Source organism: Vicia villosa, linkage group LG2 (genome assembly GCF_029867415.1).
Source record: "Vicia villosa cultivar HV-30 ecotype Madison, WI linkage group LG2, Vvil1.0, whole genome shotgun sequence".
Taxonomy (NCBI): Eukaryota; Viridiplantae; Streptophyta; class Magnoliopsida; order Fabales; family Fabaceae; genus Vicia; species Vicia villosa.
In genome coordinates this window covers 100,621,102-100,632,160 of record NC_081181.1, presented here as the reverse complement: position 1 = coordinate 100,632,160, position 11,059 = coordinate 100,621,102, and the positions used below count along the sequence as shown (strand labels likewise).

The 11,059-nt window shown below is 37.2% G+C and overlaps 1 protein-coding gene across 1 annotated transcript; it reads left to right on the top strand.

Annotated features, from left to right (window-relative positions):
* Window positions 1-9,362: 9,362 nt before the first annotated feature.
* On the top strand, window positions 9,363-10,451 carry LOC131649660 (uncharacterized). Its single transcript, XM_058919411.1, has one exon. The coding sequence runs from the start codon at window positions 9,363-9,365 to the stop codon at window positions 10,449-10,451; it is 1,089 nt and encodes a 362-aa protein (XP_058775394.1).
* Window positions 10,452-11,059: the final 608 nt, after the last annotated feature.

Genomic DNA, 11,059 nt, shown 5'->3' with positions numbered 1-11,059 from the left:
AACAAGCTAACTTAACAAATTAAGGTTTAAACACTAAAACCTAATTTAACATGCTAACAAACCTAGCATCTTTGACACCAGCATGTGAACAACTTTCGACTTCTTGCTTAATCCTGTCTGACCAAGAAGCTACCCTTCGACCATACTAGAGTTCGATCTAATATCTCACAAACGTCAATATAAGAATCACACAAATCCAAGGTGTTTAGAAATATTTTTCAGTTCTCTTAGATAACTCAAAAGGTTTCCCAAAAACCCTTGTCTTTATAAGTTTTCCCTTGGAATTCTCTAAACCCTTGTTTCTCTCTTCAACTCTAAAGTTCTCAAAATTGTCACGTTACAATAACAAGTGAGATACATATTAATAATTGTTAAAATCCAACAAATCAAAAATATATCTCATTAATTGTTAGAATAAAATATATTATTAATATCGCTTAAAATATTATAAATACCTCTAATAATATTATAAATATATATCTTACTTATAATATTATAAATAGATATCTTCTAATATCTTTTAGAATATTTTAAATATCTTATATATTAATTTAGACTATTTCTAAATTAATATAAAATATATATCTAATATTATAAAATTAATAAACGGGTCTGCAGGTTGAATCGACCAAATCCAATATCTGAGAACTATGCGAACTGGACATTTTTGTTATTTTTCAGCTTCTTGATTTTTGAAAATCACGAAACATGTTTTCTTTCTCTTCATCCCTTACGGTTTTAAGGCACACTTCAAAAATCTCTATCTTAAGTTTAAGTAGTGGTGATGTCAATTTTATCATCAACCACATTGGTGCTCTCTACCATGTTGTGGTGATGTTAATTCAAGACACCCTTGAATCTTGATCTCGCCACTTCCATCCACTTGTTTCCAATTAATATTTTCTGCCTAGGTAATCTAACAAGTTCACAAGTATGATTCTTCAACCATCGTTGACTTCACCTGCCTTCGAACGCATCCCTGAAGGTCCCTGTTTTTGTATTTTGCAACCCATCAGCCACATTCAAAGCATAACACCCAAGGCTAGCATAAATGTGCCTTTGATATTTTACAATCTCCCTCCTTATATTTTCACGAATAAAATGATAATTAGAGGCATCTGTAACCATTTCCTCACTACTACTAGTATACATAGTAGGAAATTCCACCTGAAATTGAGTTTTCTCTGCCATAGTTTCCAAAAGGTTTATCCCTTGATTTTAACTATTCTTCCTTTGAAGAAATTCTCTGCCAACCAAGTAAGCTGCTTTGACATCATCCTTTCCAAAAAAACTCAATAACAACTCAGAAGTCACGTGCATTTTTATCCCATGTTTTTTACAAAATTCCTTATACACTTCTGAAATAGCCTTCAGGCACTCATAATGCCTTGACCTCAAATACCATAGGTCTTTCTTATCATGGAAGCCTCCACTAGTTAATAATGAATTAACAACAACATTTGAACCTTCTCATATATATAGACCATATATTTTAGACCCTTTAGCAATAATTAATTTATCATGTAAAATCTCCAACATTCCACGTTCAACTCTAGTGCAATAGCCTAGATCATTAAACATACTTATAGATAATAAATATCTCTTGATTTTTGGAACATACCTTACATTGTGAATAAGAAACTCGGGATCATCAAACATTTTAAGTTTGACCATACCAGTACCATGAGCCTTGCAAGCCTTATTATCACCAATGCAAACTACTCCACCTTGCACCAGCTTCAAAGTCTCAAAGTAATCTATTCTTGGACACGTGTGCTAAGAGAAACCTGATTCTATGACTCAACTATCTTTAGTCTCCAAACTCGATACCACTAGTGCATCAACATTCTCATAACCATCCTCATTCCTCATCTAAGGCAACTGCAACTTGAATGTAATCATTATTGACCTTTCTCTATAGAGAATCCTTATTAAAGTGGTATATTTTCGACAATTAAAACATTTTTCCTTTGACTTCTCAAACCTATTTTATTTGGACGTCACACCATGTTCCTCCTCTTGGGACACTCAAGCCTTCACCATTATCTTAAATCTTCAAATCTTTTGCTTTTGAAATTTCTTTGGATTTCAGCGTCGCTCAAACTTCACCCAAAGTAATAGTACCTTTCTTACCATAAAGAAGTACATCCTTTAAGTTCTCAAAGGATTTGGATAATGAAATCATCAAGATTAGAGCTTTTTCATCATTATCAGTATTCACTTTAATATTCTCAAGATCATCAGTAATCTTGTGAAATTTTGTCAGCTACTCCACTATGGATTTGTTTTCCACCATTCAAAATGAGTAAAGTTGTTGTTTCACACACAGCCTGTGAGCCAAAGACTTTGTCATATACAATGATTCAAGTTTTTCCCACATCGAAACAGCAGTATGCTCTCTAGCGACTTCCCATGGAACTTTATCCATGAGGCATAAGATAATGGCATTTTTGGCATTATCCACTATATCTCGGTCTTTTCTACTTGTGTAAGCCTTGCATGAATCAATGTCTATGCCTCTTCCTTCAAAGCTTCAATACACTTCCATTGAGTTAAAATTGCTTGTATATTCACTTTCCACGACCCGAAATTATTGTCTACGGAAAATTTTGCAATCTCCCATTTAGTCATGGTGCTCACTTGTAAACAATACCCCTTTTCCCCACGGTGGGCATGACTTGTTGTGAAAATGATAAGGTTCAATTCACATAAAAAAAATTAATGTGTGGGGACAAAGAATAGAAACAACCAAAATAAATGGTCTTCAACAATAATAACTAATAAATAGTAAATTTAGCAGACGAAGATAAAATAAGACGAGAAACACAAAAAAAGTTTGCTTACCTAGTTTGATCAAACGATCCACGTCTAAGGGAAATAACATCTCTCCAATTCACTATACTACAAAAGTTGTTAAAAAAGATTAAAAATAAGTTATAAGAATATTTGCTAACATCGAACAGATCCATAACAAATCCAAAACATATCTCATTAGTTGTTAGAATAAAAGATATTTTAAATATCTTATAATATCTCTTAAAACATTATAAATATCTTATAATATCTCTTAGAATATTATAAATATATATCTTATAATATCTCTTAGAACATTATAAAATATATATCCAATATTCTGACATTAATAAATGGATCCGCAAATCAAAACGACCAAATTCAATATTTGCGAACTGTTCGAACCAGACATTCTTGTTGCTTTTTAACTTTCTGATTTATGACAATCTCAAAACATGCTTTCTTTCTCTTCACTATTTAAGGGTCTAAGACATACTTCATCCGATCAAATGTTGGATATTACTAGCATTTGTTTTAATATAAAACAAAAAGGGTTAGATAAATAAAATAAATATTTTGTTATATGATAAGAGATTATATAAGAAAACAAATTTAATCCAAAATATTTTCGGCTCTTACAATCCATCATAGAGAACTTTTCCAAGCATATTTAAGTTTCAATATTTTCATGATAAATGTTTTCATTATCAATGTTTGATATTCAAAATGCTTGTGATTCAGATAAATAATATGGTGTTAGCCTTTTGAATCCACGTCTTTTAAGTTTCACATGGATCGCTAATGTTTCTCGTGGGTCAATGTGATGGCAGTGTCTTGAGCATTGATACTCAATAAATAGATAACACATATTTATTTAAGGACAGAAAAGAAACTCAATAAACACGCTTATTTAAAGGTTCTATTTTACCCCAGTTATTAGAAAAACGAGGCAAAACATTTTTCTTTTTAAATAAAAAATACAAAAATATAGGTAGTTTTACTCTCGGTTTCAAAAAAAAAAACGAGGTAGTAGATTACTTATATTGCCAAAAATATGGTAAATAAAAAAATTGAAGTAACATGTATTGTTTTGTTTTTCAATTTTTTACCATTCACCAATTTCTTTGTGTTGCAAAAATCATATAAATGGCTATATTCTAAACAACATTGCAGTATGATTAAAAATAAATTTCTCAATGTTGTCAACTGAATAAACAATATATATATATATATATATATATATATATATATATATATATATATATATAATCTTTTCTTTGATTCACAATGTTTGAAATTTATTCCAAAATAAAGATATGTTTTCTTTTACATAAAACATTGGCAAAAGGTGGAAACAACAACAACAACAATAACAACAACAACAACTGCAACAACAGCAACAACAACAACAACAACAACAACAACAACAATGACAGTTTTTCTAATGACGTCAGATTATTAAGTTGTGGCAAAGGTGTTGTTGTGGGGGAAGTGAAAGCAATCAAAACGGCGGTAGAGAAGAACATATTTTTGCTATCTCTTCATGTAGGGATACAATGTTTTCGCATCCAAGAACAAATTCTTGTGATCTACTTTCACAACTTAACACTTCCATATAGTACAATCAAACAAAAGACAGTGTCAACATGAGCTTTTATGAAATCAAACCATAATGTTAGCCTGAAGTTCCAATGAATGTTATGGGAAACGTTCGGGTTCCTGGAAACGATTGGGTCAAGGTTAACAAGAAGGGGAGAAACGCATTCACTAGTAGCAAGTGGGATATCTTCAAGAATTCCACAGAAGGTGTTAGAGGCGATATCACTTCGTTTTTCATAACAGACTTTGATCAGAGATGGGGAGCCAGAGACCTTTTTTTCGAGTTCAAAAACCTGGGTGTGGTGGATGAGATTGTTATACCACCGAAGAAAGATTGGAGAGGACAGAAATACGGCTTCGTGAGATTTGTCAAGGTCGAAGACATTAGATTATTGGAGATTAAACTAGATAATCTCTGGTTAGATGGGAGGAAGCTGAAGGCTAATGTTTCTAAGTTTAAAAGGAATGTCCAGAAAAGCTTTAACGAAGACGTTGTCAAGGTTCAAGTTAAGCCTGGAAGAACTGACTCTTGCGGACCGATTCCGAAGGGTGTAAACAAGTTTGTGAGGGGAAATGGAGGCGTAAACGGAGTTGGAACCAACAATGCTTTTAGGAAACATTCTTTAACTTACGCAGAATCAGTGAAACTCAATGAATCGGATAGAACTTTTCCTGGCACAGGGGAAGTTACCAAGCAGAAACCCTTGAACCCTCTGAACCTTTTGAACAGCTGCAAAACAGGGGAAGTGAGTTTTTTGGAGACTTCTCACAAAACGTTCTTCTACAGTTCTAAGATAGAGGAGACTGACCGGTTCCAGAAAGCGTTGGTGGGAGTCTCGAAAGCAGCCGGGATGGCGTACGGAGTAAGCAAGAGCCTGTTGGAGGAGGGTATATTCTCTGTGGTTGCAACACCACTGGGCCCAAATCTGTGTTTGTTAGAAGAGAAAACGGAGGGGGTTTTAGAGACGTTACTCAGGGAGGCTGGGGATTGGAAAGACCGATGGTTTAAGGAGGTGAGGAGGTGGACGAAAAAGGATGTCGAATGTGCTAGAGCGGTGTGGATATCTATTTATGGTATTCCATGCTATGTAAGGAACAAAAGGTTTTGCGAGATCTTGCTTTCAGATATTGGTACGGTGGTTAACGGTGAAGATCTTGAAGGCAACCAGATTCGGATGGATGTCACAAAGGTCATGGTTTTTACCAACCAGCTTGAACCGATCAACAGAAAGATCATAGCATGTGTGGATGGGGAAAGATATAGCATCCTTGTGAAGGAGGACGTGATGGTGAGGGCGGCGGACTTGGAAGAGGGGTGGTCCGATTCGGCTTCTTTCTCGGAGGAGACGATGGACTCCGAATCTGTGGCGGAGAGAGAATCGGAGGAGGTGGGGGAGGAGAGTGCAGATAGCGCGTGGGTAAGAGGTAAAGGCCCAGTTTCCCAGAAAGGCGACAGAGGATCAGTAAAGCCTAAGAAAGAGGAGCAGGTTGGCGGAAAGTTCTGTGAAGATGGTAAGGTCGTAGGCTACAAAGAGGGTGTTTCCTTGTCAGAGAAGAAGGATCAGATTGACTCAGATAGCATTTCAAGTGAAAGTTGGTCTAGGGTGGAGTGTACAGGGAACGCTGAGTTTTCTGGGAAGGAGGTTGGGGATGGTGAAACGAAGAGACAGGGGATAGAGGAGGAGAGAGGTTTTAACCCTAGCATAATGAAAAGGGGCGTTTTGGGCCCCATCTGTTCTGGGCCTAATGGTTACGTGGGGGAGGCCCAAAATTTAATTACAGACTTTGAAAGTTTAGCTTTTAATAATAACAAAAAAACTAGAGAAACCGTTTTGTCCTCTAGCGGTTTGGTTTTCAATAACTCTTCAGCATTGAATCTGGTGGGCCCCGCGAGAATGGTAAAGAACGATTCAGAGAAGTGTGAGGTTTTGCCCATGCACGTAGAAAGGGATAAAGGAGTGGGAGAAATTCTGTCTTTTGATGATCACTGTTTCAAACTAAAAAATTCCAAGAAGGTTAGAAAGCAAATGAGGGAGATTTTTAATTTGGGTGAAAGGGTGGATAATTTTACTTGTGCTCCAGATCTGCTGCTGCCTTTGCATGTTCAAAACGTTCAGCGGCCGGTTAAAGGTGAATTTACCGGGGAGCACTCTTTTTCCAACAACTCTCTTACGCACTCGGACGTGAGGAACTGTAATGCTAGGGTGATCAAGAGAGGATTGGGAGCTTCGTCTGAGGGGATGTGGAAGTCTATGAGCATGTTGGGAATTACAAATCCATCGGAGTTTTGCAATCCAATTAAAAAACTGGAGGAGATGGAATTAAGGGGAGCCAAAGGGAAGGAGGTTCCGAAGGAGTCCACAAACGGTTTGAAATGATTATCTTTTCTCTTAATATTAGAGGAGGTGGAAAGAGGGTGAAGAGGAAGAGAATAGGTTATAATATTCAGAAAGGTAGGGTTGACTTGGCTTTTTTTACAGGAAACCAAGTTGAGAAATGTGCATCATCAATATGTTAAGGAGTTGTGGGGTGATGATTGGGTGGAGTGGTCCCACTTAGAGGCCGAAGGAGCGTCGGGAGGCATTCTAATTATGTGGAAGAAAGACTTCTTCAATCTTGTTTATAGCTTTCGCGGAGAGGGTTTCTTAGGCGTTTGTGTGGAAAAGGATAACAAAAGAATCTACTTTGTCAATTGTTATGCTTCTTGTGATCACAAGGTTAGAAAGAACTCTTGGAGGAAGTTAGTGGATTTAAAAAGAAGGAGTGTAGTTGGTACATGGTGTGTAGGAGGGGATTTCAACATGGTTACATCTTCGGTGGAGAGAGTTGGAATTTCGAAAAAGAATTATAAAAAGGAGATGGAGGACTTTAAAGAATTCATTAGAGAAATGGAGTTGGTTGACCCACCCACGATAGGAGGGAGGTTCACTTGGTCTAACAAGTGTGGTAGCGCTATGAGTCGGTTGGATCGTTTTCTTTTGTCATCATCCTTCACTGATGATTGGAAGGTTGAAGGTCAAACTATAGGAGATAGAGACGTGTCGGATCACGCCCCCATTTGGATTCGAGACAACAAAAGGAATTGGGGACCTAAACCTTTTAGATTTAATAATCTATGGTTTAGTCATAAGGACTTTGTTGCATTTGTGGAGAAGGAATGGAACTCTTTGGAGGTGAAGGGGAGGGGGGATTTTTGTCTAGTGGAAAAATTGAAGGCACTCAAAATTAAAATTTCTTTGTGGAATAAGGAGGTGTTCGGTTGGATAGATCTTAACATAGAGGAGGCGGAAAAGGAGATGCATTTTTTAGATAACAAGTTTGCTCATTTTGCAGGTAATGTTCCGGAGGAGGAGGTGGCTAAAAGATCCAAGGCGGCTATTGCGTTTTGGGACAACCTCCATAAAAAAGAAGGTTTCCTCCGCCTAAAATCGAGACAATTGTGGCTAGCCGAAGGTGATTGCAACACGAGGTACTTCCACAATTCTCTTAAAGAGAGAAGAAGGAGGAATTCTTTGTGCTCTCTTTTGTCAAGTAAAGGAGTGCTCGAAGATGTTAATGACATCAAAGATTTTACCTTCAACCACTTTAAGATGTTTTTCGAGGACTCGGAGGTGGGGAGGCCGAATTTAGGGGGATTGGTTTTGAAGACACTCATTGTTGCGGAGGGGATGAATATAGAGCGTCTGTTCACGGAGTTGGAGATTAAGGAGGCCATTTGGTCTTGTGATGGTAATAAAAGCCCCGGGCCGGATGGTTTTTATTTAGAGTTCTTCAAGAGGTTTTGGGATGTGATCCGGGTGGATGTTTTGAAAATGTGCAATGACTTCTATACGAAAGGTTCTCTTGTGAAATCAATCACTTCTTCCTTCCTTGCTTTGATTCCAAAGTCCAACAATCCTCAATCTTTATCCGAGTATCGCCCGATTTGTTTGGTGGGTAGCATTTACAAAATTATTGCGAAACTTTTAGCGGCTAGATTGAAGGAAGTCATAGGGAACTTAGTATCTACCAACCAAACCGCTTTTGTCCCGGGTAGAAACATGATGGATGGTGTCCTTATGGTCAATGAAATAATTGATTGGTCTCGGAGGAAGAAAAGAAGTTGTCTTATGCTTAAGGTGGATTTTGAGAAGGCGTATGATACCGTTTCTTGGCAATACCTTAAAGATACTATGTTGCGAATGGGATTTGGTGCTAGGTGGATGAAGTGGATGGATGCTTGTATTTTCAACAATCACATGTCCGTCTTGGTTAACGGGAGTGCTACAAAAGAGTTTAAGGTGCATAAAGGTTTAAGACAAGGAGATCCATTGTCGCCATTTCTCTTTGTTCTTGCTATGGAAGGTTTGACCGCTTTGGTGAAGAAGTCGGTAGAGGTGGGGAACTTCAAACCTTTCAAGTATGGGGATAATGATAGTGTCGATATCCTCCAATTTGCGGATGACACTATTATTCTAGGTGAGGCGTCTTGTGATAACTTATGGTATTTGAAGGTTATATTGAGAGGTTTTGAATTGGTTTCCGGGTTGAAAATTAATTTTGCCAAAAGCAACATAATAGGGGTGAATGTTGGAGGGTGGTACATGAATGTCGCCGTGACATTTCTCTCTTGTAAAGAAGGTAGGACTCCTTTCAAATTCCTCGGAATTATGGTGGGAGATAATCCTAGAAGGAAGAAGGTGTGGTTGGAAGTGGTCAATAATTTGAAGAGGCGCCTTTCTTCGTGGAAAGGAAGGAACATTTCAATGGGAGGTAGAGTTACACTAATCAATTCGGTTTTGAATTCAATTCCTATTTTCACTTTATCTTTTTATAAGCTTCCCGGAAACATTGCCAAAGAAATAAGGAAGATTCAAAGCGAGTTTTTATGGAGTGGAAAGGCCGGAAAAAGGAGTATTCATTGGGTTAAGTGAGAAGTGGTGTGTAGACCTAAAGCGAAGGGTGGTTTGGGGGTTAGAGACGTTAGAGAAATGAACAAAGCTCTTCTCTTGAAATGGAAGTGGAGAATCCTTCATGATAATGAAGCCATTTGGCAAAGATTTTTTAAGGTGAGGTATTCTTGTCCTAAATTAAGAATTCAAGATATTGGGGGTAATCTTAAGAGAAGTGATGATTCCATTTGGTGGAAAGATATGTGTGAGAATAAAGTGTTGGACGACATCATAGATAACGGTTTTTCCGGTTGTTTCAAATGTTGTTGCAATAATGGTATGGATGTTCTTTTTTGGATCAATTGGTGGGTGGGAGAACAACCACTTTGCATGGAGTTTCTGGATTTGTTTGAATTGTCAAATGCGAAGTATTGTTCGGCGGCGGAGGTATTAGAGCGGATCGACGGTGCGTTAAGGTGGAATTTTGGGGGGCTGTTTTCTGCCGGCGACTCTCACGGCCAGCCACACTCAGCCGCGGCAGCAGCCAGTCCAAACTGGACTCGGTTTTGCGAAAGTGTTCGGGGATTTTCTACTAGTGCGAACGGCGTTGACTCGTTCTCGTGGTCCTTAACCGAGGGCAAGGAATTCACCGTTGCAAGCATAACAACCGCCATTGATAGTGACAAGGTCTTTGCATGGGATTATAATTTGTTTAATTCTTTGAAAGTTTTGTGGGATCGGCTCCCTACTAGAGATCAATTATTGAAAAGAGGTGTAGCCAATGTTTCGTGCCCGGATTGTGTGATGTGTGGTTCCTTCCTTGAATCATCTTCCCATCTTTTTTTCATTTGTCAAGAGGCGAAAACAATTTGGAAATATGTGTTTAGTTGGCTTGGAATTCCGGAGATGATGAATGAAGAGGATTTGCTTTGTTTCAACGTTATTCAAGATAAGGTGAATTGCGGCAAGCGAAGAGTTTTAATCAATTTTGTGTGGGTTGCAACTATTTGGAGCCTTTGGCTTATGAGGAACGCAATTATTTTTAGGGGGGAGGCGTTTTGTTTTGACGTTATTTGTTCTAACATTGTTTTTCTTTCTTGGAGATGGATGTTTTGTGGATATAGCAAGTTTAGACCAACATATTATGAATGGTTTAAACTTCCCTTATCCGACACTAGTCATCTTTAGTGTCGTTTGCTTCATTGTAAGGGTTGCACCCCTAGTACGAACTTTTCAATCAATTGCTTATTAAAAAAAAAAAAACAACAATGACAACAACAACAACAACAATAACAACAACAATAGCAACAACACTAGCAGCAGCAACAACAACAACAACAACAACAACAATCACAACATTATGTGAGATATATTGCAAGAACATAAAAATGATTTGTTAAAGGTTCATATAAGAAGAACAGCAACACATAACCACACTTTTTCTGTTTTGCAATCCATCACAAATAATGTTGTTTACGAGTATGGAGCGGTTAAATTTGTGAGTTAGGTTTAAGGTAATACTTAGTGAAAAAATCCTTTCATTGTATAATCTGGGTATCACACCCCACGGTTATTTAAGAAATCGATGAAATAAAATATTTAATAATTAAATAAATTATTAAATAAAAAGAAGTGTCACGTTTAAAGAAATAAAAACAAAATCTATAGTTGTTGGGATTCGAAACATGTACCATGAATTACTTTATCTCTTGGTTATAGATTAAAACTGAGAGAATATATGCTATTTTTTTGGAAAAAAAATAAAGTAGCGCATTTAGAAATTATAGGTTAGTTTT